Consider the following 27408-nt stretch of genomic DNA (forward strand, 5'->3'; position numbering starts at 1 on the left):
TACTGCAGGGGAGGAGATCACTTTCTTTGTATCACTTAGTGTCAGCCTCCTAGTGGCAGCAGCATACACCCATGGTCTGTGTCCCCCAATGAGGCGAAGGAGAAATCAAACAATGAACCTTTAATTTTGTTTTCAACCATTTCAACATGTTTTTAAGTGCAAAAAGTCACATGTTCTACTCAGGTGTCACAAAATTTGCACACAAGAAAAATTCCGGACATACAGAAAATCACTACAAGGGGAGGTGGTGGTGGTGGTAGGAGAGGTTGTGGTAGGGGAGGTGGTGATAGGGGTGGGGGCAAACAGACGAATACATTTAAAAAACTAACAACCTGCAATTGACGAATCAGCCGAAAACAACAGTGCAAATGAAAACAGCTGAAAAAAAACACCAAAAATTAAGCAAAAAAAGGCGCCAATGTAAATATTTATCAGGCCTAATGTATTTCCTTTAAACCCTCATTCCACAGAGTTATGAGAAAGCACAGAAGACTGAACCAGGAGTTCCTATTAATGGTGGAAAAAATGACAATAGCTTTGTTTGCAGCAATATCTTATGTAACAGACAGGAGCTGAACTCTTCTTTTGTTTTCTCGGCCCCAGAGACACGATTCCTTTCCAATCCAGGAATCCGCTGAAGACTGAATGACCCAGGCAGAAATAACCCTCTTACCGTCAGGAGGACGCGGATGTTTCTTGCCTCCTCCAATATTATATTCATCTATTGCATATCCTTCTTCCTCTACTTTTATAGGAAAGGCATTGGACTTTTTTGGTGGAGAACCTATAAAACATAAGTACGTGACATCATAATGAGCGTATTATGGTATCCTGCCGTAAATGCGCCAGAAGGGTCACCCGAAAACTGTGTTCTCAATGCTGGGTGCAATGCAATAAAATGTACTTTATGGGAGGGGGAAACATCTCAGGACGTGTTTAAATCCCCCCGCTGCTCCGCCAAATGGGAAAAGAAACATTACACTGCACCCATTGGAATTAGGAGGCCATTCTGGCCCCAGAACAGATGTGTCCACTTCTCCAAAGCGATTGTTTGCAGCCAAAAAAGTGGCCCCGACCTTGAGGTCAGGAGGACACGTTCCGGAGGTCCGGACACTTACTAGTGAGCGTCTGTCCTAGCGCAGCGTCCACCTCTATTACATTTAATGAAGACGCTGAAGGACCTGTGGGAACGGAAAAAAAAATAAAAATTCACATGTTACTATTCTGAGCACTGACAAGCAATAAAGGCATCTGGTAGGAATAGTATTAGTAATACTCACATGGTGAAGGCAGAGCGTCCATTTGTTGTTTTTCCGGTGCGGCTTCTACGGGAGGTTCAGCCTTCACCTTCAAGAACAGATCAGGAAGGACTGATAAAAAAAAAATATATAATATATAGGATGACTGCAATCTACTGCTCCCTGTTATCAACCAGAAAGAGGCTGTACTATTTAAAAAAAACAAAAAAATAAAAAAAATTGGCAAATGTCTACTGTCCCTATACATCATTTTGTATTCTTCATAATACCCTCCTTTCAAATGAGCAGCTCCGATAGTTTTCTAGCAAGACACTAGTGCCCACCATAGTACCCCCAGTACCCGCTCACCTCCATTGCGTGCATTCTTCTCTATTGACTGATCGTCCACACGAAGACAAGATTCGTCCCGTTTCCTAACACTGAACACAACGTCCGGATCAATGATGGTGTATCCTGCAAAGACAACTATATTAACTCCTTTCAGACATTGGTCGTACTGGTGAGTCCAAATATTGGCTGCCTGAGTATGGAGGGGGTTCAGGAGCTGAGCACGCATTACACAGGACAGATGGCGGCTGTGCTACACATTCGGCATCTACAGAGATCGGAGCTGAGCCCGCATTACACCGGACAGATGGCGGCTGTATTATACATTTGGCATCTGCAGAGATCGGAGCTGAGTCCGCATTACACCGGACACATGGTGGCTGTGTTATACATTTGGCATCTGCAGAGATCGGAGCTGAGCCCACATTACACCGAACAGATGGCGGCTGTGTTATACATTTGGCATCTGCAGAGATCGGAGCTGAGCCCGCATTACACCGGACAGATGGTGGCTGCGTTATACATTTGGCATCTGCAGAGATCGGAGCTGAGCCCGCATTACACCGGACAGATGGTGGCTGTGTTATACATTTGGCATCTGCAGAGATCGGAGCTGAGCCCGCATTACACCGGACAGATGGCGGCTGTGTTATACAATGGGTATCTGCAGAGATCGGAGCTGAGCCCGCATTACACCGGACAGATGGTGGCTGTGTTATACATTTGGCATCTGCAGAGATCGGAGCTGAGCCCGCATTACACCGGACAGATGGTGGCTGTGTTATACATTTGGCATCTGCAGAGATCGGAGCTGAGCCCGCATTACACTGGACAGATGGTGGCTGTGTTATACATTCAGCATCTGCAGAGATCGGAGCGGAACCCGCATCACACCGGACAGATGGCGGCTGTGTTATACAATGGGCACCTGCAGAGATCGGAGCTGAGCTCCAATAGCTGCTGTTAACTCCTTAAAAGATTTGGTCAATCGCTGACAGTGACATTTCATGGGAGCTGTCCAGGGGGTTTCCTGATCCCTGTGCCCATCGTCCACCCACATCATGGTCGTGAGGGTACCGATAGGTTACCATGTGCCTGCCATGTCAGTGCTCCTTTTTAACCACCAAAATAGAAAAAAAAAACAAACAAAAAAAAACACTATACATGATTGGTATTGACGTATTCGTACTGCGCTGGATAATAAAATTACCAGATCATTCTTACCGCACAATAAATGCCGTAAAACCTAAACCAAAAAACATTTTACAGGTTATAAGATATCTCAGTAAGTGATCAAAAGATATCATAAAAATAAAAAACTGAATGTATATATATATTTATTTTTTCCACAATATAATCCTCTATTACAGTATTACAATGTACTGTACAAGCAATTACGGTTTTAAGTCCCCTAAGGGAACTCATTAAATAAATATATATATTTATTTATATTTTTTTTCATACACACAAACATATATATATATGCAAAATACTGGATCCTGCACCCTACATGGTGATACAGAACATACGCCCGCCACCTGCAGTGACGCCTCCTCCAGACTCACCGAGAGAGATTATAGCTTCATGTATCTCTTTTATAACAGTCCTGTAAATCTCCTTCTGCCAGTCCTCCAGCAGCACCCATTGCTCTTCTGTAAAGGAAGCTGCAACGTCTTGGAAAGTAATCGGACCCTATAAAAAAACAAAAGGCAAAAAGTAAGAATATTATTTTCAGAAGACCCCAGCAATAACCACTTAAAGGGGTCGTCCAGTACTAGGATATTCATGACCCATCCATATATGGAACCTGTCAGGTTTTCCCAATATAAATTAAAGCCACCACCTATAACCACAATCCATCACCCTGTATGTAAGCCTCCAACTTCTGCTGCATATCCCAAAATATATCTTTTATAAGTCTCCTGTGCCGGATGCTAATCTGCGCCTACGTTTTCAGCCTTCTAAATCTTTTTTTATTAATAAAATTGGTGTTTTTTCAAAATTTATTTTTAACACTTAAAAACCATTATTCGTCCGGTCAGTGTTCTACTACACGGATCCACCTCCTGAAAGATCTATTAGGCCTTTCAACATGGCTGTAGCAACCCATAGCAGAGATGTCGATGGGCATCTGATATAAGGAGCGTTTTCCCATTGCCAACCACCTTAGATGCCGTGGTCAATTTTTACTGTGGCATATGAGGAGTTTAAAAGTATATGTGCAACCTGACGCGGTAAGTTACTCCACATCAGGACGTATATGTACGTCCATCGGTAAGAAGGGGGTTAGACAACCCCAAACCAATCTATAAGCTGGGAGTTGTGCATATATAAGACACCCAGCTGCATGCTGATAGGGTCAACTGCAGAGGTAACCGATCAGCACCTAACAAGTGTCATGCACAGGTCCTATTAATCAGAACAGGATATTCCCTTGTGACTGGAGTTTTTTCTTTCCAATATCAGATCGTGCCCTTTATTCCGTTATACATCGGTCACAGTAAGAGGAGCACAGTGTTATAAATCACAACTAATATTTTCTCACCTGGACGGTCATTTTGTAATCGTCAAATATCTGCAAATCCTTAATCAAGGCAAAGATGGACGTCTAGTTAAAGGAATAATCTGGGATTTCAGAAAAGACATTAGACCCTAGAGCCTGAAATATAAAGCAGAAATTTAAAAAAATGAATTAAAACTCCCTGTACATAATTAAGAGTACCGGAAATAAATTGTTTGGATACATTACACAGGTCAACAAAAAAAATTTTTTTCTCTGGTGTTCAAAATATTTTAATGAATTTGGGGTATTTTTGGGGTGCTGATTCTGAATATGCTATCAGTTTTGCCAGATTGGCTCAAGTTTTTTAGATTTTTGGTATCTTATTTATAGCACTTGTTGGTAAATGCGACGCATCATCTCATTAATTTCTTTGGATTAGTACTTGAACTGAGCAGTTCTCAATATAGTTTTGTGTTAATTAGTGTTCTAAAAGTTTGTTCATAGCTTGATTTTTGCACTAACTTTATGTTGTTGTCTGTTTTCCAGTGAAAAGCATGAACTCATCAAGAAGAAGTTGTCTTAACGATCCAGACTCATTCTGTTACATTTGTGGTGAATACACACTGCCAAAACATAGAAGAAACATAACAGACTTCGTAAAAAAAGTGTATTTTGCCTATTTTGGGGTTATGCTTGGGGACCAAGACAAGTTTTGGGCACCACACATAGTGTGCAAAGCATGTATCGAATTATTACGAAAATGGAGCAAAGGACAAAGAAAAAGCTTCAAATTTGGTGTTCCAATGGTGTGGAGAGAGCCAAAAAATCATCATGATGACTGTTATTTCTGTGCAGTGCAAGTGCAAGGATTCAATAAGCATAAGAAACGAAAATGGGAGTAACATGGAATCTGCAAGAAGGCCTGTCCCTCATTGTGAAGATGTGCCTGTACCTGTGTTTACCATAAATAACAGTCATCATGATGATTTTTTGGCTCTCTCCTGTCATGATTCTCAATGGCGAGAGAACATAGCCCAGCATATATGAGAACTAGCTCTTGGAAGATGGAAACTATACTGACCATGAACTAAACCTGCCGCACAACTAGAAGTGGCCGGGTAGCATGCCTACGTTTTTTTATCCCTAGATGCCCAGCGCCAGCCGGAGAACTACCTAATCCTAGCAGAGGAAAAGACAGTCCTGGCTCACCTCTAGAGAAATTTTCCCAAAAGGCAGACAGAGGCCCCCACATATATTGGCGGTGATTTTAGATGAAATGACAAACGTAGTATGAAAATAGGTTTAGCAAAAATCGAGGTCCGCTTACTAGATAGAAAGAAGACAGAAAGGGCACTTTCATGGTCAGCAGAAAACCCTATCAAAACACCATCCAGAAATTACTTTAAGACTCTAGCATTAACTCATAACACCAGAGTGGCAATTTCCGCTCACAAGAGCTTTCCAGACACAGTAACGAAACAGCAGCTGTGAACAGGAACAAAATGCAAAAACACACAAGGACAAAAGTCCAACTTAGCTGGGAGTTGTCTAGTAGCAGGAACATGCACAGAAAGGCTTCTGATTACATTGTTGACCGGCATGAAACTGACAGAGGAGCAAGGTTATATAGCGACTCCCAAATCCTGATAGGAGCAGGTGAACAGAGGGGATGATGCACACAAGTACAATTCCACAAGTGGCCACCGGGGGAGCCCAGAATCCAATTTCACAACAGTACCCCCCCCTCAAGGAGGGGGCACCGAACCCTCACCAGAACCACCAGGGCGATCAGGATGAGCCCTATGAAAGGCACGGACAAGATCGGAGGCATGAACATCAGAGGCAGTGACCCAAGAATTATCCTCCTGACCGTATCCCTTCCATTTGACCAGATACTGGAGTTTCCGTCTGGAAACACGAGAGTCCAAGATCTTTTCCACAACGTACTCCAACTCACCCTCAACCAACACCGGAGCAGGAGGCTCAACGGAAGGCACAGCCGGTACCTCATACCTGCGCAACAATGACCGATGAAAAACATTATGAATCGAAAAGGATGCAGGGAGGTCCAAACGGAAGGACACAGGGTTAAGAATCTCCAATATCTTGTACGGGCCGATGAACCGAGGCTTAAACTTAGGAGAAGAAACCCTCATAGGGACAAAACGAGAAGACAACCACACCAAGTCCCCAACACAAAGCCGAGGACCAACACGACGACGGCGGTTGGCAAAAAGCTGAGTCTTCTCCTGGGACAACTTCAAATTGTCCACCACCTGCCCCCAAATCTGATGCAACCTCTCCACCACAGCATCCACTCCAGGACAATCCGAAGATTCCACTTGACCGGAGGAAAATCGAGGATGAAACCCCGAATTACAGAAAAACGGGGACACCAAGGTGGCAGAGCTGGCCCGATTATTGAGGGCGAACTCCGCCAAAGGCAAAAAAGCAACCCAATCATCCTGATCCGCAGACACAAAACACCTCAAATATGTCTCCAAGGTCTGATTAGTCCGCTCGGTCTGGCCATTAGTCTGAGGATGGAAAGCAGACGAAAAAGACAAATCTATGCCCATCCTAGCACAGAATGCCCGCCAAAATCTAGACACGAATTGGGTCCCTCTGTCAGAAACGATATTCTCCGGAATACCATGCAAACGAACAACATTTTGAAAAAACAGAGGAACCAACTCGGAAGAAGAAGGCAACTTAGGCAAGGGAACCAGATGGACCATCTTAGAGAAACGGTCACACACCACCCAGATGACAGACATCTTATGAGAAACAGGCAGATCCGAAATAAAATCCATCGAGATGTGCGTCCAAGGCCTCTTCGGGATAGGCAAGGGTAACAACAATCCACTAGCCCGAGAACAACAAGGCTTGGCCCGAGCACAAACGTCACAAGACTGCACAAAGCCTCGCACATCTCGTGACAGGGAAGGCCACCAGAAGGACCTTGCCACCAAATCCCTGGTACCAAAGATTCCAGGATGACCTGCCAACGCAGAAGAATGAACCTCAGAGATGACTCTACTGGTCCAATCATCAGGAACAAACAGTCTACCAGGTGGGCAACGATCAGGTCTATCCGCCTGAAACTCCTGCAAGGCCCGCCGCAGGTCTGGAGAAACGGCAGACAATATCACTCCATCTTTAAGGATACCTGTGGGCTCAGAATTACCAGGGGAGTCAGGCTCAAAACTCCTAGAAAGGGCATCCGCCTTAACATTCTTAGAACCCGGTAGGTAAGACACCACAAAATTAAACCGAGAGAAAAACAACGACCAGCGCGCCTGTCTAGGATTCAGGCGCCTGGCAGACTCAAGGTAAATTAAATTTTTGTGGTCAGTCAATACCACCACCTGATGTCTGGCCCCCTCAAGCCAGTGACGCCACTCCTCAAAAGCCCACTTCATGGCCAAAAGCTCCCGATTCCCAATATCATAATTCCGCTCGGCGGGCGAAAATTTACGGGAAAAAAAAGCACAAGGTCTCATCACGGAGCAGTCGGAACTTCTCTGCGACAACACCGCCCCAGCTCCGATTTCAGAAGCGTCGACCTCAACCTGAAAAGGAAGAGCAACATCAGGCTGACGCAACACTGGGGCGGAAGAAAAGCGGCGCTTGAGCTCCCGAAAGGCCTCCACAGCATCAGGGGACCAATCAGCAACATCAGCACCCTTCTTAGTCAAATCAGTCAATGGTTTTACAACATCAGAAAAACCAGCAATAAATCGACGATAAAAGTTAGCAAAGCCCAAAAATTTCTGAAGACTCTTAAGAGAAGAGGGTTGCGTCCAATCACCAATAGCCTGAACCTTGACAGGATCCATCTCGATGGAAGAGGGGGAAAAAATGTATCCCAAGAAGGAAATCTTTTGAACCCCAAAAACACACTTAGAACCCTTCACACACAAGGAATTAGACCGCAAAACCTGAAAAACCCTCCTGACCTGCTGGACATGAGAGTCCCAGTCATCCGAAAAAATCAGAATATCATCCAGATACACAATCATAAATTTGTCCAAATAATCGCGGAAAATGTCATGCATAAAGGACTGGAAGACTGAAGGGGCATTTGAAAGACCAAAAGGCATCACCAAATACTCAAAATGGCCCTCGGGCGTATTAAATGCGGTTTTCCACTCATCCCCCTGCTTGATTCGCACCAAATTATACGCCCCACGGAGATCAATCTTAGAGAACCACTTGGCCCCCTTTATACGAGCAAACAAATCAGTAAGCAGTGGTAACGGATATTGATATTTAACCGTGATTTTATTCAAAAGTCGATAATCAATACACGGCCTCAAAGAGCCGTCTTTCTTAGACACAAAGAAAAAACCGGCTCCTAAGGGAGATGACGAAGGACGAATATGTCCCTTTTCCAAGGACTCCTTTATATATTCTCGCATAGCCGCGTGTTCAGGCACAGACAGATTAAATAAACGACCCTTAGGGTATTTACTACCCGGGATCAAGTCTATGGCACAATCGCACTCCCGGTGCGGAGGTAGTGAACCAACCTTGGGTTCTTCAAAAACGTCACGAAAGTCAGACAAGAATTCAGGAATCTCAGAGGGAATAGATGATGAAATGGAAACCAAAGGTACGTCCCCATGAGTTCCTTTACATCCCCAGCTTAACACAGACATAGCTCTCCAGTCGAGGACTGGGTTATGAGATTGCAGCCATGGCAATCCCAGCACCAAAACATCATGTAGATTATACAGCACCAGAAAGCGAATAACCTCCTGGTGATCCGGATTAACACGCATAGTCACTTGTGTCCAGTATTGTGGTTTATTACTAGCCAATGGGGTGGAGTCAATCCCTTTCAGAGGTATCGGAGCCTCCAATGGCTCCAAATCATACCCACAGCGTTTGGCAAAGGACCAATCCATAAGACTCAAAGCAGCGCCAGAGTCGACATAGGCGTCCGCGGTAATAGATGACAAAGAACAAATCAGGGTCACAGATAGAATAAACTTAGACTGTAAAGTGCTAATTGAAACAGACTTGTCAGGCTTCTTAGTACGCTTAAAGCATGCTGATATAACATGAGTTGAATCACCACAATAGAAGCACAACCCATTTTTTCGTCTAAAATTCTGCCGCTCGCTTCTGGACAGAATTCTATCACATTGCATATTTTCTGGCGTTTTCTCAGTAGACACCGCCAAATGGTGCACAGGTTTGCGCTCCCGCAGACGCCTATCGATCTGAATAGCCATCGTCATGGACTCATTCAGACTCGCAGGCACAGGGAACCCCACCATAACATCCTTAATGGCATCAGAGAGACCTTCTCTGAAAATCGCCGCCAGGGCGCACTCATTCCACTGAGTAAGCACAGACCATTTGCGGAATTTTTGGCAGTATATTTCAGCTTCATCTTGCCCCTGAGACAAGGACATCAAGGCCTTTTCCGCCTGAAGCTCTAAATGAGGTTCCTCATAAAGCAACCCCAAGGCCAGAAAAAACGCATCCACATTGAGCAACGCAGGATCCCCTGGTGCCAATGCAAAAGCCCAGTCTTGAGGGTCGCCCCGGAGCAAGGAAATTACAATCCTGACCTGCTGTGCAGGGTCTCCGGCAGAGCGAGACTTCAGGGACAAAAACAATTTGCAATTATTTTTAAAATTTTGAAAGTGAGATCTATTCCCCGAGAAGAATTCAGGCAAAGGAATTCTAGGCTCAGACATAGGTGCATGAACAACGAAATCTTGCAAATTTTGTACCTTTGTGGCGAGATTATTCAAACCTGTAGCTACACTCTGAAGATCCATTTGAAACAGGTGAACACAGAGCCATTCAAGGATAAGAAGGAGAGAAAGAGAGGAAGGCTGCAGTATAGGCAGACTAGCAAGTGATTCAATTAAGAGCACACTCAGAACTAGAGGAAAAAAAAAAAAAATAAAAAAATTGTAGCAGACTTCTTTTTTCTCTCCTTTCTCAGCCAGTAATTTAACCCTTTTTTTTGGGCCGGTCAAACTGTCATGATTCTCAATGGCGAGAGAACATAGCCCAGCATATATGAGAACTAGCTCTTGGAAGATGGAAACTATACTGACCATGAACTAAACCTGCCGCACAACTAGAAGTGGCCGGGTAGCATGCCTACGTTTTTTTATCCCTAGATGCCCAGCGCCAGCCGGAGAACTACCTAATCCTAGCAGAGGAAAAGACAGTCCTGGCTCACCTCTAGAGAAATTTTCCCAAAAGGCAGACAGAGGCCCCCACATATATTGGCGGTGATTTTAGATGAAATGACAAACGTGGTATGAAAATAGGTTTAGCAAAAATCGAGGTCCGCTTACTAGATAGAAAGAAGACAGAAAGGGCACTTTCATGGTCAGCAGAAAACCCTATCAAAACACCATCCAGAAATTACTTTAAGACTCTAGCATTAACTCATAACACCAGAGTGGCAATTTCCGCTCACAAGAGCTTTCCAGACACAGTAACGAAACAGCAGCTGTGAACAGGAACAAAATGCAAAAACACACAAGGACAAAAATGGTAGTTACCTGCCGATAACGGTATTTCTCTGATCCCATGATGGCACCACGGAGAGAGGGGTCCGCCCCCAGGGACAGGAAACCTACAGATGAAAAAGGGCGTACCTCTCTCCCACATCAGTTGGATTACAGAGCCTTATACAGAACTTCAGCTGCAACTCAATATTTACACAATTTAAACTTAACCTATTAAACTTAACAGAGGCACCGTGACTAAGCTAATGACCAATACTTTATAATGTGCACACCTGTGTGTGAAAAAAAGGGAGGGAATATACGGGTGCCATCATGGGATCAGAGAAATACCGTTATCGGCAGGTAACTACCATTTTCTCTATCCCCATGATGGCACCACGGAGAGATTTGAATAGATAGAGCTATTAGGGAGGGACCACTGCCTCTAGAACCCTTCGCCCAAAGGTAGGATCAGAGGAGGTCAAGTCTAAGCGGTAATGCTTGAAAAATGTAGATTGGGAAGACCAAGTGGCCGCTCTACATATCTGCTGTATTGATGCGCCAGCTCTCTCTGCCCAGGATGATGCCACTGCTCTGGTTGAATGAGCCTTTATGTTCTCTGGGATGGCTGTCCCACAGGATGAGTAGGATAGGGCGATGGCATCTCTTATCCATCTTGCTAATGTTGCTTTCGACGCTTTTTGTCCTTTGCGTGGACCCTGGAAGCAGACAAACAGAGCCCTATCCTTTCTGCACTCCCTAGTGGCTGATAGATACCTAACTAGACACCTTCTTACGTCTAGGGTATGCAGTGTTTTCTCCCCCTCATTTTTTGGTTTGGGACAAAAGGAGGGTAACGAAATTTCCTGCGTTCTGTGAAACTGTGACGCTATTTTAGGGAGATAAGCTGGGTCGGTTTTTAGGATGACTCTGTCATCAAGTATCTGGGTAAAGGGCGGGCATGAAGATAACGCCTGTATATCGCTGACACGGCGGGCTGAGGTTAGAGCCACTAGGAGTGTGGTTTTCAGAGACAGAATTTTTAAAGAGACTTCTGTTAGGGGCTCAAAGGGAGGTTTGGTTAGAGCGTTTAGTACGAGGTTTAGGTCCCATGGGGGAGAGTTGTGGAGGGGAATGGGTCTAGACCTAGATGAGGCTTTAATAAAACGCATGACCCAACGATTTCTGGCCAAATCGTAATTATACAGAGCTGCTAAGGCTGCTACCTGCACCTTTAAAGTACTTGTAGCCAAGCCTCTTTCCAGGCCTTTCTCCGATATGAATTTTTTCCACACTTTCCCGTATATTCTAGTGGTTACGGGTTTTCTACTTTGTAACAGGGTGGACACTAAGTTGGGAGAGAACCCTTTGTCTCTTAGTAACCTCCTTTCAAAAGCCACGCTGTCATGTGTAGATTTTTCACGTTGGGGTGAAACACTGGGCCCTGGGACAGAAGTTTCGGAGTGTCTGGTAGAACCCATGGACTTGATATGGACATTTTTCTTAGCCAAGAAAACCATATTCTGCGAGGCCAGAATGGCGCTATTAGTATCACTGTAGACCTCTCCTCCCGAATTTTCCTCAACACTAAGGGGATGAGTGACATTGGAGGGAACGCGTAGGCAAGGTGATAGTTCCAAGGAATTGTCAAAGCGTCTAGAGCTACAGGGTTCCCCCGGGGATCGATTGAGCAGAATGTTTCTACCTTGCGGTTTTGGCTGTTCGCGAATAGGTCTATTACTGGTAGGCCCCAGAGACTCACGATCTGATCGAAGACCGATTGGTTTAGTTCCCACTCTCCCTGTTTTAAGCATGTTCTGCTCAGGAAGTCTGCAGTTTGGTTTTCGGAGCCTTTTAAGTGGAGAGCTGTCAAGGACTTTAGACTGTGTTCCGCTATGTGGAAGATAGATTGGGTTACCTCCATCAGAGCTCGACACCTGGTGCCCCCTTGGTGGTTTAGATATGCCACAACAACTTGGTTGTCCGAAAACACTTTTACGTGGTGACCGTGCAGGAGATATAGGAAGTGTGTTAGGGCCAGTTTTACCGCTAGCAGCTCTTTCATGTTGGAAGAGTCTGACTCCTGACTTTTGTTCCAACTTCCCTGTGCCACTTGATCGCCTATATGTGCTCCCCAGCCCCAGGGACTTGCATCTGTTGTTAGAATCTTTTCCGTCGGTAGCTCCCAAGGAACCCCTTTGGCTAGATTCCCTGGGTCTGCCCACCACGCTAGGGAGAGTATTGTATTTGGAGAAATAGTTAACTGCCCGTCTAAATTTCCGTGCAGAGATATGCCTAAATTTAAGGTCTCCCATTGTAGATCCCGGGAATGTAGTTGTGCCCATTGAACTGCCGGCATACAGGCCGTCATAGAACCCAGGAGTGACATTGCTCTCCTCGGGGTGGTCACTGGGGATGCCGTCAGCTGTGATACGGCTTGTGTCATTTTCTGTATTTTCTCCTGGGGAAGATAACATATCTGCGTGTTTGAGTCTAGGACTATCCCCAGGTATTCCTGTACCCGAGATGGCACCATTTTGGACTTGGGTATGTTTAGTAGCCACCCCAGATTCGACAGAGAAGCAATGACCAGATTCAACTGTTGTTCGCAGTGTTGAAATGAGTTCCCTACCACTAGTAGGTCGTCTAGATAGGGAACTATTAGGATGTTCTGTTCCCGTATGTGGGCCATTACCTCTGACATTACTTTCGTGAATACTCGAGGGGCGATAGCTATCCCGAAGGGGAGTGCTCGGAACTGGAAGTGTTTGATCTCCCCCTGGATATTCACTGCCAGTCTGAGATATTTTTGGTAATCTCTGTGTATGGGCACATGGTAGTACGCGTCTCGTAAATCTAAAACAGTCATGAAACACCGAGGAAAGAGTATTCTCACGCAAGATTTTATTGTTTCCATTTTGAAATGTTGTATCTCCAGGAAACTGTTTAGTTTTTTGAGATTTATGATCGTTCTGTACGATCCATCCGGTTTTTTCCGGAGAAAGAGGGGAGAATAGAACCCCGTGCCCCTTTCCTGGTATGGAACTTCTTGCAATACATCTTTCTGGATTAGGGTCAGGATCTCCTTCTGGAGAGCTGACTGTTCGAGTGACTGTTTTTGAGGCGTTACCATGAAGGAGTTGCCGGGAGGGACGCGAAATTTGAATTTGAGGCCTTCTCGTATAATACCCAGGATCCAAGGGCTGTTTGAGATTTTTTCCCAGGCTGGAAGGAACTCTGCCAGTCTCCCCCCGACCCGGGAAGTACCTTCATTGGGATTTTTTATTATCTGGAGGGGGGGGGTTTGTTGAACAAGAAGCCCCTGTTTTTGTTTCTTCTGTCTTCCCATCCGTCTTTATTTCCTTTTGGAGGTCTTCTGCGCATGAACTTTCTGTTCCGAAAGGAGCGCCTATATGACTGGTTGGGGAACCCGGGAAAAGATTTCTTTTTATCTCCCGCTTTGTCAAGGATGTCGTCCAACGTTGATCCGAACAGGAACTCGCCTTCGCAAGGTATTGAGCAAAGCTTGGTCTTTGTTTGCAGGTCCCCCGGCCAGCATTTTAGCCACAGGGCGCGTCTTGCGGCGTTTGAGAAGGACGCCGACCTGGCTGACAATCTTGCTGAGTCCACCGAAGCGTCCGCCAAAAAAGCTGCTGCCCCTTTCATCATGGACACTGACTTTTGTATTGTTTCTCGTGGGACTTTCTCTTTTAGTTGCGAATCCAGATGCTCAAGCCACACCATTAGAGCACGCGCCGTGCAGGTGGCTGCGATGGCTGGCTTTAGGCCTCCTCCTGCCGCTTCCCAGGAGTTTTTCAAGAAGGTGTCCGCCTTCTTATCCATTGGATCCTTCAGAGTACCCATGTCCTCGAAGGGCAGAGCGAACTTTTTAGAGGCTTTTGCTATAGCCACGTCCAGTTTGGGTGCCTTGCCCCAGGATGAGCAGGCTGGGTCATCGAACGGATATTTTCTCTTGGGGACCAAGAGAACTTTTTTGTCCGGTTTCTTCCATTCTTTTTTGATTAAAGAATGGATTTTTTCATTTATTGGAAATACTCTTCTTTTCTTTTGTTCTAATCCGCTGAACATTATGTCCTGTGCTGTTCTTTTAGGGCGTTCGTCTACCAGACCCATCGTTGTTCTGATGGCCTTTACCAATGCGTCTGTCTCTTCGATGGGGAAGCAACTGCGCCCTCCCTCCGAAGATAGTGAGGAAGTGTCGGATGTTGATGAATCACCAGAGTCAGATGTCTCGCTTTCTGATTTGTCTATACTGGACTCGGGAGACTTATGACCTGATCTATGTTTTTTCCTCGGAATCTTAATGCCTTTGAGGGCACTTTCTACTTGATTTTTTATTAGGGTTTTCAGGTCTGACGCGAATGCCGGAGATTCCTCCTGGATGGTTTTTTCTATGCAGGACCCGCATAGCTTTTTTTCCCACGAGGGAGGTAATTCTTCTGAACATATCGCACACACTTTGTGCTTTGATTTGCCTGTACATTTTCTTCCCTAGGGAAAAATAAAAAAGTAATCTCATATTACAATATTACTTTCACGCAGATCACTCACCCCTTACGGTTTAAGAGGTACCGTCTCTGGCCTCGGGACTATATCCGCTGGGTTCGTCACCGGCCGTGTATTTCCCCCAGAGACTCGGCTGCGTTGTGACCCTGAGCGTCCACTGCTGCTGCGCTGCTGGGATGAAGCGTTCCCCTTGCGCTGATGTTGTGAGCGCGGACGTAGTACTTCCTCAGGTGAAGATTGTGCACACTCCTGTGCCTCTTGTTGCTCTTTATCGCTCATAGTGGTGTTTCTCAAAGTAGAGAGGGTTTGCCACGTTTCCTCTATCGAGGACGCTGTTTTTAAACTTGCCGCCGGGAAAAGTGGTCACCTGCGCATGCGCGCGCGTCACTTCCGGTTCGCGGCACCGGCGTCCTATAGGGAGGATATTAATGGGGACGCCTGTGCGCGCGATTTAGCGTTCCGCCTGGCCCGTACTTCCGGTTTGGGCGGCGGTTCAGCGGTGCCTGCGGCGCTTTGCCTGATAGTGGTAGCGTAGCCGCCGCTACCCCCACGCACCTTTTAGCGGTGCAGAGGCTATATCGGTGACCGCCGTCACCTGCCTCTTTCCTCCCCCTTTTTTTTTTTTTTTTTTTTCCTTTTTTGGGGAAGGCAGGCTCGAACCTCTTCGCTGCCTTCCCCTGCAACACTCACCCGTAGGGCCCGCCGACCCCCGTGGTGGTGCATCAGGGTCGGATAAAAGGGGGGAGAAAACCGGCTGGGCACAGCCGTGACAGGGCGCCCCCTGTCAGGAACCGACCGGCCAGCTCCCTGGAATCCCACGAAGAATCCTTCAGGTACGTCGCTGTAGGTTCCCCGTCAGGGACAGGAAACCAACTGATGTGGGAGAGAGGTACGCCCTTTTTCATCTGTAGGTTTCCTGTCCCTGGGGGCGGACCCCTCTCTCCGTGGTGCCATCATGGGGATAGAGAAAGTCCAACTTAGCTGGGAGTTGTCTAGTAGCAGGAACATGCACAGAAAGGCTTCTGATTACATTGTTGACCGGCATGAAACTGACAGAGGAGCAAGGTTATATAGCGACTCCCACATCCTGATAGGAGCAGGTGAACAGAGGGGATGATGCACACAAGTACAATTCCACAAGTGGCCACCGGGGGAGCCCAGAATCCAATTTCACAACACTCTCCACACCATTGGAACACCAAATTTGAAGCTTTTTCTTTGTCCTTTGCTCCATTTTCGTAATAATTCGATACATGCTTTGCACACTATGTGTGGTGCCCAAAACTTGTCTTGGTCCCCAAGCATAACCCCAAAATAGGCAAAATACACTTTTTTTACGAAGTCTGTTATGTTTCTTCTATGTTTTGGCAGTGTGTATTCACCACAAATGTAACAGAATGAGTCTGGATCGTTAAGACAACTTCTTCTTGATGAGTTCATGCTTTTCACTGGAAAACAGACAACAACATAAAGTTAGTGCAAAAATCAAGCTATGAACAAACTTTTAGAACACTAATTAACACAAAACTATATTGAGAACTGCTCAGTTCAAGTACTAATCCAAAGAAATTAATGAGATGATGCGTCGCATTTACCAACAAGTGCTATAAATAAGATACCAAAAATCTCAAAAACTTGAGCCAATCTGGCAAAACTGATGACATATTCAGAATCAGCACCCCAAAAATACCCTAAATTCGATGAAATATCTTTGGCACCAAAAATGCTGTTGACCAGTGTTATCATTCCCTATCTCTAGGGCAGGAGATCAGTATCAGATCCTGCAGGATCACACACCCGACACCCGCATGATCAGCCGTCTGCAGCTTCAGTGGTGGCCGGATGTAGAAAGTGTAGGCAGCCAGTGCAGCACAGCACCACACACTATGTAGTGGTCATTCTCGGGTACTGCAGCTCAATTCTGGTTCACTTCAATGGGAGCTGAGCTGCACTCAGTGCACGGAGCGGCTCTGCACGCTGTGTATTTCTGTATACACTGGAGCCATAAACAGTTGATTAGTGAATGTGCCGGACCTCAATAATCTGATATTGGACAAGGCATTAATATCTAAGTAGTAGACAACCCCTTTAAGGCTCCTATACTGTAGTGTGTTGGTTCGGCCACTGCCAGAGGGCCAAGAAGATTGTAGATACCAAAAGGAAGAATGTGAACTCTAAATACACTGCTCAAAAAAATAAAGGGAAAACTTAAACAACAGAATATAAAGTAAATATAAAGTAAATAAAACTTCTGTGAAATCAAACTGTCCACTTAGGAAGCAACACTGTTTGACAATCAATTTCACATGCTGTTGTGCAAATGGAATAGACAACAGATGGAAATTATTGGCAATTATCAAGACACACTCAATAAAGGAGTGGTTCTTCAGGTGGAGACCACAGACCACATCTCAGTACCAATGCTTTCTGGCTGATGTTTTGGTCACTTTTGAATGTTGGTTGTGCTTTCACACTCGTGGTAGCATGAGACGGACTCTACAACCCACACAAATGGCTCAGGTAGTGCAGCTCATCCAGGATGGCACATCAATGTGAGCTGTGGCAAGAAGGTTTGCTGTGTCTGTCAGCGGAGTCTCCAGTGGAGGTGCTACCAGGAGACAGGCCAGTACACCAGGAGACGTGGAGGGGGCCGTAGGACGGAAACAACCCAGAAGCAGGACCACTACCTCAGCCTTTGTGCAAGGAGGAACAGGAGGAGCACTGCCAGAGCCCTGCAAAATGACCTCCAGCAGGCCACAAATATGAATGTGTCTGCACAAACGGTTATAAACCGACTCCATGAGGATGGTCTGAGTGCCCGATGTTCACAGATGGGGCTTGTGCTCACAGCCCAACACCGTGCAGGACGCTTGGCATTTGCCACTGAACACCAGGATTGGCAAATTCACCACTGGCGCCCTGTGCTCTTCACAGATGAAAGCAGGTTCACACTGAGCACATGTGACAGATGTGACAGAGTCTGGAGATGCCGTGGAGAGTGATCTGCTGCCTGTAACATCCTTCAGCATGACCGGTTTGGCAGTGGGTCAGTAATGATGTGGGGTGGCATTTCTTTGGAGGGCCGCACAGTCATACATGTGCTCGCCAGAGGTAGCCTGACTGCCATTAGGTAGCGAGATGAGATCCTCAGACCACTTGTGAGACCATATGCTGGTGCGGTTGGCCCTGGGTTCCTCCTAATGCAGGACAATGCCAGACCTCATGTGGCTGGAGTGTGTCAGCAGTTCCTGCAAGATGAAGGCATTGAAGCGATGGACTCGCCCGCCCTTTCCCCAGACCTGAATCCGATTGAACACATCTGGGGCATCATGTCTCGCACCATCCACCAACATCACGTTGCACCACAGACTGTCCAGGACTTGGCGGATGTTTAGTCCAGGTCTGGGAGGAGATCCTTCAGGAGACCATCCGCCGCCTCATCAAGAGCATGCCAAGGCATTGTGTGGAGGTCATATAGGCACATGGAGGCCACACACACTACTGAGCATCATTTCCTTGTCTTGAGGAATTTCCACTGAAGTTGGATCAGCCTGTAACTTCATTTTCCACTTTGATTTTGAGCATCATTCCAACTCCAGACCTCCGTGGGCAGGGGCGGACTGGGCCAGGTGGCAGGGTGGCATATGCCACCCGGGCCAGTCCCTGAGCAGCTATTTAGGGCCTCCTGACCACTTGCTGCTTTAGAAGCACTGCACCTTTAAATTCTGCAGCCAGGACGCCGGCACTTCCTGTCAGCAGCAGCGGCTGGTGAGGAGGATTCAGGGGCTCCTTCCCTTCCCTGGACCCCTGCAGCCAGGACATGTGCGGTGCTCGGTGCTGGCTCTTCCTCCTGCTGGGCTGCCGTCCGGGCTTCTCTTCCTGCTGCACACAGCAGCCTCTGGACGAGAAATAATAGTAAGATGCAAAAAGCATCTAATAGTCTGTGTGCAGTAAGGGAAGGTGGTGTGTTACTGAGGTGTCTACTGTCTAACTGTGTGGTAACAGGTGTCCTTGTGTGCATTACTGTGTACTGAGGTGGGCTGGGTGAGGGGCTATAATAAGGGTCTGCTGCTAACAGGTATATGAGGTGATGGCTGTATGTTACCATGTATGTTATAAGGGGCTGGGGAATCCTACACTGGGCTGCACTGTATGTGGTGTGATGGGCTGGGGGTGTTACACTGTACACTCTGTGTCAGGAGCTCTGTGGATTTTCCCTGAGCAAATGAGAAGTTTGTGGATCTGGATGAAAGCACGCAGAAGCTAAAGCGGTGGTCTGCAACAACATTTCACCCTAAATGTCTATTTAAAGGGGTTGTCTACTTGTCTGGCCTTAGAGTGACCGCAGACTTGTAACCTATGTGACACTGCACGGTGTGAGGCTTCTCTGGAGCCAGGAGCTGTGGGCGCATGACTGACAGTATGTATCATTTTCATACATGCGGTCACATGCCGACTAGATGGTCGCAGCTTCACTCCATGCCAGTGTAGTGAGCAAGGCCAGAAACAGGCTAGCTGGAATGTGGACGGAAGTATGAAAACCACATACTCGCAGACATGTGTCTGCCGCTTTTGGCTCCTGAGAATCCTCACAGCATGTGGTTCACCCAATGTGAAGATTCACAAGTCTGCAGTCTCATAGAGTGACTGCAGACTTGTAGCCTAAGCTGGACAACCCCTTTAATTTAATAATTAGAATAATTTTTCTAGTATACTTTTAATTAAAAATTCCCTAGTGACCGCAGCCGAGCCCCCTGATAAGATCTGTTGTTGTATCCCAGCATGCTCTAAGGGGTCACAAATTTAGTGTATTCAGAATGGAAGTGGAAAAAAAAGAGTTACAGCAGAGAGGGAGCCGTCGGACATTGTTACTTAAAATTTTTTAGAAATGTGATTCAATGATTACATTAGATATAGACATTTAGGATGAACTTCACATTTCGTTTCAGACCACCCCCTTTTACCCCTTCAACCCAGGGGCCATTTTCCGTTTTCATTTTTTCCTCTCCTTTTTCCTAGAGCCATATCTTTCTTATTTTTTTCATCAATATAGCTGTATGAGGGCTAATTTTTTGCAGGGCGAGTTGTACTTTTGAATGGCACCATTGATTTTACCATATAGTGTACTGGAAATGGGGGAAAAAAATTCCAAGTGCAGCGAAATTGTAAAACAATGCAATTCCAAAATTGTTTATTGGATGTTTTTATGTACCATGTCTACTATATGGTAAAACTGACCTGGCAATATGATTCTCCAGGTCAGTATGAGTGCGCAGATACCCAACATATGTAGTTTATTTTTTATTTAAGTGGTGCAAAAAAATTCCAAAATTTGTATACATTTTTTTTTTTTTTTTACATTTATCATAATTTTCAGAGACCCGTAGCGTTTCCAGCTTTTTGGGATTAGGGACTAGGTAATAACTTATTTTTTGTATCCTGAGCTGACGTTTTTATTATTTATTGATTTTTTTGATCGTCTCTTAATGCATTTTATTGCTATGTTGCGGTGGCAAAGAAATGTAAGGCTATGTGCACATGTTGCGGATTTGGCTGCGGATCCGGAGCGGATTGGCAAATGAATCCGAGTGAGTGAAATTGATTGTCAGTGTTGCTTCTTAAGTGGACAGTTTCCTTTCACAGAAGTTTGATTTACTTGGAGTTATTTTCTGTTATTTAAGTGTTCCCTTTATTTTTTTGAGCAGTGTATAAACTATAGGATGTCTCAGATGACTGTTTTTGTTATGTTTTATAATGGTGATGGATAGATTTTTCTCTTGACTGTGCCCATTCAAGTCTATGGTTACAAAAATAAAATCAGATGCCACATCCAATTTTTGCTACTTCATTGCAATCCTGTAACATAGGAAATTGTAAATGTTCCTGTCAATGATTAATAGCTGCTAAAAAATGGACAGCACACAGATGACAAGTGAGAAAAAGTCATCCGACTTTTCTGGATTGAAACTCTTTAAATGATTTTATGTACACTTGTGTGAATCTGCTTTCACATGCAGAAGATTAAGGCCGGGTGCACATGGTCGGGAATTAGCAGCGCTGTGGATGCAGTGCATGTCCGCTATGTCCAAAGCGCTGCTGTCTATTGAATGCAGGTGAATCCGTATGTGTTCACTGAACCGTGCAGATTCACCGCGTCTAATATATTCTATTGGTGAAATTTCTCTTGCGGTCACGAGCCGCTCCACAAGAGAAATAGACAGGCTGTGGTCTGGAGAGACGCGCTGCATGTCCGTGTCCGCGGGTGATCCGCAGGCGACTATGGACGCATAATGGACATGGGATGTCTTGACATCCCATCCACTTTGCTGTACCATCCTTCCGCTGTGGGTTTGACGCTGCATAAGTACGCAGCGTCAAACCTGCAGCAATTACTGATCGTGGGCACATCCCCTCACAGTTTGTAATATACAACTAACATATCATTGATTTCACTCTCTGTGCTCATCAAGTCTTTATTCAGTTTGCATATAACCAATCACGAGCAAATGTTGGGGTAACAACTGAGAGAAATTTAAATAAGGGGTTGGCTCATATTTGCGTATGCATCATGTATGGAGCAGTCACGTGACAAGTACAGAAAATATGCAGTTTGAATATGGCAGAAATTATGAGGATAAAATGCAACTTCCAGGCCACAAACTTATGTTTCTGATAACCGAATCTGTTCTTGTATCTGTGTGTCTGTAGTAAGCTTGATTCTGTTCCCATATACATGTCCTGAGCTCAGTTCTGTTCCCATATCAATGTGATATGTCTGGAATTGCTTGCCTGAGGAGGTGGTGATGGCGAACTCAGTCGAGGGGTTCAAGAGAGGCCTGGATGTCTTCCTGGAGCAGAACAATATTGTATCATACAATTATTAGGTTCTGTAGAAGGACGTAGATTTGGGGATTTATTCTGACGGAATATAGGCTGAACTGGATGGTCAAATGGCTTTTTTCGGCCTTACTAACTATGTTACTATGTTAAGCTCGGTTTTGCTCCAGTATCTATTTGGTAAGCTTGGTTGCTGTTTTATGCAGCAGCATGAGGTAAGTTGTTTAAAAACAGGCCGCCACAACTTGTGGGCCACTGTTGTGTGCCTGCCCCCCGGCTAAAATTTGCCAGCCAGCCCCTGTCAGTGGGATATTAGTTGTGATTTACGTTGATCATTTTTAGGTTTTATTGTTCTCAACACATTCCACTATGTAATGAATAAAGATTTACAACCGGAATATTTAATTCAGTGATATCTAGGATGTGGGATTTTAGTGTTCCCTTTATTTTTTTGAGCAGTGTATAAAGGGGTTGTCCAGCACCGTTAACTTTTGGATTGAAGGCGAGTATTACCAGTATTGTAACCACCCCACGGAGCTGCCGAGACGTATGCACAATACCTGGTGATCATACCAGCACCCGTTACCTCCGATGTGGAAGAGAACAGAGCCGAAAAACCCCTTTAATGCAATCAATACGTAGGTATATCAACAGGGGTAACACAGAAGAAAGGGGTTTCTACCTTATGCTGCTCCGTTATTATATAAGAACCAGCAATGGCTGCAACATCCCCAGTGTCTGCAACGCTGAGCAGCTCCATGGGGGTGACAGCAGGAAGATTTCCCCCAAAGCCTTCAGATTCGCAATCACAGGAACCAATAACAATAGCAATCGTAATAATAATGATAACAATAAGGATAACAATAGTAATAATCCATAATAAAAGATAACAGAAATAATTAATAGCAATAACTGAATAACAGTAATAATGATAATAAAAACAACAGTAACAATAACAATGATAGCAATAGTAATAATAATAGCAATAAAATATTATTATAATAAAACCAAGAATTGCAGTAATAAACTAAAATAATAATAATAATAATAAAATGTGATAAATAGTGAATAATTATAAATGTGATAATAAACTAAGATAAAAAATAATAATCTGCCAAATAATGTGATAAAAATGTATATAAAGTGATAAATAACAATGATGATAATAATGCCTATAGACTATTAATCTGTTAATTAAGAAACAGTAATGACCCCTGTACCATAAAAAACAAAACATCAACAGTTAAATCAAGCTCATTTACATATTTAAAGGGGCACTCCCATCACGACATCCCGCAGCTCTGCTATAAACGTCTATAAAGAAACGAGCGCTTTAAAGCTACCTGCAAACTCTGCAGCTAAGTGACGTCAACCCAAGTGTCTATAGGATCAGTCACACACATCCGGACCCACAGGTGACACTGACCTGCGTGGATCTTCGCATTATAGTTGCGCAGCCTGGATGCAAAAACATTCAACTTCCTCTACACGCGAGTCAATGGACGGAGGAGCGCGCATGCGCGATGACGGAGAGAAGCAACCTTCGCGCGTGCTCACTGAGCAGTTTGCTTGCTCTACTGGTGCGCATGCGCGCTGTGTTGTGTGTTTACCGTTGTAGTCTCTCCACAGTATATATATTACTGTAGTGTAGTTGATACCATTGGCAGCACCTCAGGGCCCTGCTGTGTCTATGCAGATATATATGCGGCCTACAGTGATATATGAAGGTGTATACAATAATCACTGACATACACAATACACTCAGCACAGTGGTACTTATAAAACCTGTCAGTTGTGCACAGCCCAGTTTGGTGGTATAAAATGCCACATTTTCTCGTTGCTTTTAATCAGTTGGCTCATTAAAAAATCCAGGGGAGGCATAATATGACATGGCCATAGAGAAGCAGCGTGGGGGGGAATATCTCCACCAGACTCAGCTCGTTATCTTTCAGCGGTTCCACCCTCGCCTTCGTTGTGTCCTTACCCCCGACCTCTTTTTCTAAACCGCTAAGGCTACGTTCACATTAGCGTTAAGCTAATGTGCGTCGGGTTTGCGTCGGCGACACAGCGGCGACGCATGCGTCATGCGCCCCTATACTTAACATGGGGGACGCATGCGTTTTTTTTTGTTGCGTTGTGCAACACATGCGTCTTTTTTGCCGCAAGCGTCGGACCAAGAAAACGCAACAAGTTGCATTTTTCTTGCGTCCGATTTTCGGCAAAAACCGACGCATGCGTCGCAAAACGCAGCGTTTTTGCGTGCGTTTTGACGCGTTTTTGCGTGCGTTGCGTCGCAGACGCAACGGCGCACAACGCTAGTGTGAACGTAGCCTAACAACCACCTAAAGAAGCGCAGACACTCCATACCGCGGTGGACACTGGCTGGGCCGCCACGACACGCCTGCCTGTGGTGGCCAGTAGCCACATGAGCTTCTTCTAACGCTGTACACACATAGGGAGAGACCTGTCAGTCCAGGGGAGAGGGACGTGGAGATGCTACCGGGGATCGTCCTCAGGCTAGCCATGTGAGATGCATCGCCCCCAGACGCTTTTTACATTTTGTTTTCTCTGAAATGTTGCAGCTCCTGAATCACCTGTCAGGTTCACTTTAATTGTCCACAACCAAAAAAATCAAAAATGTAATGCTGTTGGTTAAGTAATTTTTACCAGCACAACAAATTGGCTTAGTTTATAGTATAATAAGATATATCTTTTGGTAAATACAGTGTAAAGGGGGGGGGGCTATAACCAAAAAAAAGAAACTGCGCAATGAAATTCTGTGTGTGGCTATACTCAGTTACTGCCAATATACTTAAAGCAGTTGACCAGGTTTGGCAAGAAAGTTTGCAGGCAGTCTACTCTGTGTGACTGCAGACCTGTTAATCCTCACATTTCTCAGTCAGTACTCTTAGGTTTTGGAGGGGAGGCAAGGAAGTCATTTGACCGCAAGTATACAATTTGCATAGGTCTGGCCATATTCCAACTGGACGTGCACGTTCTCACTAAATTCCCTTGCACTGAGGAATGCTGGACACCGGGAGAATGCATAGGGCCCATGACCGCCAGCTCCTTGAGAATCCGACAGTATAAGCGAAGCCACCTGAAGAATAAGCATTTCTTCTCTTTTTTCAACCACTTAAAGGCTTCCGAACATTGAATCAGTTAAAAGGAGTGACATAAGATGGGACATGTAAGCAGCAATGTGTTTTTTTACATTGCTGTGCAATATATTCATTTTGGGGATACTTTTACATCGCCTTTCAAGTGGATTCCAGGGGAAATTCATCTGAAAAAGATGTTGCGTGCACATACCCTTAGGCTACGTTCCCACAATATGTATTTGGTGCATTTTTCACCTTGCAGATTTTCTGCACCGATTAGGTTTCTTGCATTTTCTAGTATTTTTTTACATGCATTTTTAGTGTTTTTTTCACACTGCGTTTTTCTATAAATCCCATCCAGTTTGCTTAAACTGTGATATGATTCGTTCTTTGCGCAGTGAAAATATGTACTCTGAAAAGCACATTGTGGGGACTTACTGTAAAGTATATGCACACAGTGTCTTTTTCAGGTGGGTTTGCTCTGGCACCCACCTGAAAAAGCACCTAACACATGCTATACAGAATGAACATATGCCTTTCTATGGAAAAAAAAAAACACTGTCCGTGCAGCTGTTCAGTCTTTTGAGTGTCTTTTTACCACTTTAGATTTCAAGAGCTGCAATTTTGTGAAAAGTAATACCCTTACCATTCTTTGGCTAGGAAGACGCTCGGTGTTATATACATAATGGGAAAAAAAACCCAAAAAACATCATTGGCAGAACTGCAGCAAAAGACGCCTAAAGAGACACCAAAAAAGACACTTCAGGATGAACACCACCAGTGTTTTCTTGAAGAATCTTCTGCTCAATTCTTATCCTCTGACTTGTCGTCTTTTGACTGCTCTTCTGGTGACCAGGGCTGTGGACACCACAACAAAAGAGAAAACCCTCTAAAATATACATTTTATTCATATAGTTAAAAATTCCAATACCGGGTGTACGCCGCACTTTGCATTTGTCTTTCGGCAGCTGGGGGAGACGGTAACCTCCATCTTTGTCCCCTGATGAACCCTCCATTTATCCAGAGAGGGAACTGCGTCGGGATGCCTATTATCTACGGCTTATAAGTATTATGACTATTTTCTGCTATTGAGCATGGCAGCTTTGTCTGAAATTAGTCTGTTCTAAATCCATATGACCGGCTTTAACATGTGGGCGCTGTGTATTTTTTTTGTGGTACTGTCTATATTCTACTATGGACTTATGTCCATATGTTGACAGTGGACCTGTATTTATAGAAGGTGTTGTTTGTGGTATGCCCACTATATATAAATAAGTTGTGCCTATGTGATCAGATTGGCTTGCACCTATATTGTGATGTCTGTTGTGTATCCGCTTTTTGGGCTCCCCTGGTGGTTGCTGGTGGTACTGGTGACTTGTTTGCACTTTGCTGCTTCTGTTCACCTGCTTCCATCAGTGTTTGGGAGTTTCCTATTTAGCCTTGCTCTCCAGTCATTTCCTTGCTGGTCAGCATTGTAACCAGAGCCTTCGGTTGCATGTTCCTGCTACTAGTCTGCTGATCAGCTAAGTGGACTTTGTCCTTTTGTTTTGTACCTTTTGTCCAGTTTGCAGTTTTTGTAATTCTCTGTAGCTGGAAGCTCTTGCGGGCTGAAATTGCCACTCCTGTGTCATGAGTTGACACAGGAGTCTTAAAGTAATTTCAGGATGGTTTTTGAAAGGGTTTTCAGTTGACCGTGAAGTCCTCTTTTGTATCCTTCTGCTATCTAGTAAGTGGACCTCTCTTTGCTAAATCTACTTTCATACTGTGTATGTCTTTTCCTCTTAATTCACCGTTATTACATGTGGGGGGCTGCTATCATCTTTTGGGGTATTTCCCTAGAGGTAAGCCAGGTCTGTTTCTTCCTCTACCAGGCGTAGTTAGTCCTCCGGCTGGCGCGTGGCATATAGGAAGCCGTAGGTATGCTCCCTGGCTACTGTTAGTTGTGTGGTAGATTTAGCTCACGGTCAACTCGAGTTTCCATCACCCGAGAGCTCGTTCGTTACTTATATGTTTCTTACGTTCCCTTGCCATTGGGAACCATGACAGTATGACCGGCCTGTGTTAAACTTATTGGCAGAAGAAAGGAGAGAAAAAAGAAGTCTGTAAATTTATTTTTTTTTTTCCCTTTTTCCCCTATGCTTGCTCCATAGTTGGATCAGTTGTATTTCAGCTTTAATTACAGCCTTTGCCTTTCTCTCCTTATAATCCTTGAATGGCTCTGAGCTCACCTGTTTAAAGATGGATCCTCAGAGTTTGGCTGCAGGTTTAAATAATCTTGCTACGAAGGTTCAAAATTTACAAGATTTTGTTATACATGCTCCTATTTCTGAACCTAAAATCCCTACACCAGAGGTGTTTTCCGGAGATAGATC

At 45.0% G+C, this 27408-nt stretch overlaps 1 protein-coding gene across 3 annotated transcripts in view; it reads right to left on the bottom strand.

Moving 5' to 3' along the window:
• Window positions 1-23483, bottom strand: part of LOC143764544 (uncharacterized) — a 43754-nt gene extending 20271 nt beyond the window's left edge. The window contains exons 1-7 of one of the 3 annotated variants that reach the window (XM_077250195.1): window positions 23362-23483; window positions 4132-4245; window positions 3152-3278; window positions 1608-1712; window positions 1281-1370; window positions 1119-1181; window positions 674-784 (exon numbers count right to left, since the gene is read on the bottom strand). In XM_077250195.1, the coding sequence (XP_077106310.1) occupies window positions 674-784; window positions 1119-1181; window positions 1281-1370; window positions 1608-1712; window positions 3152-3278; window positions 4132-4143 (508 nt within the window). In that variant the 5' untranslated portion in view covers window positions 4144-4245; window positions 23362-23483. Of the gene's footprint in view, window positions 1-673; window positions 785-1118; window positions 1182-1280; window positions 1371-1607; window positions 1713-3151; window positions 3279-4131; window positions 4246-23197; window positions 23223-23278 lie in introns of those variants that run through there. The other 2 variants (XM_077250194.1, XM_077250196.1) reach the window with 2 other exon arrangements.
• Window positions 23484-27408: the final 3925 nt, after the last annotated feature.

This window comes from Ranitomeya variabilis, chromosome 4, assembly GCF_051348905.1.
Source record: "Ranitomeya variabilis isolate aRanVar5 chromosome 4, aRanVar5.hap1, whole genome shotgun sequence".
NCBI lineage: Eukaryota > Metazoa > Chordata > Amphibia > Anura > Dendrobatidae > Ranitomeya > Ranitomeya variabilis.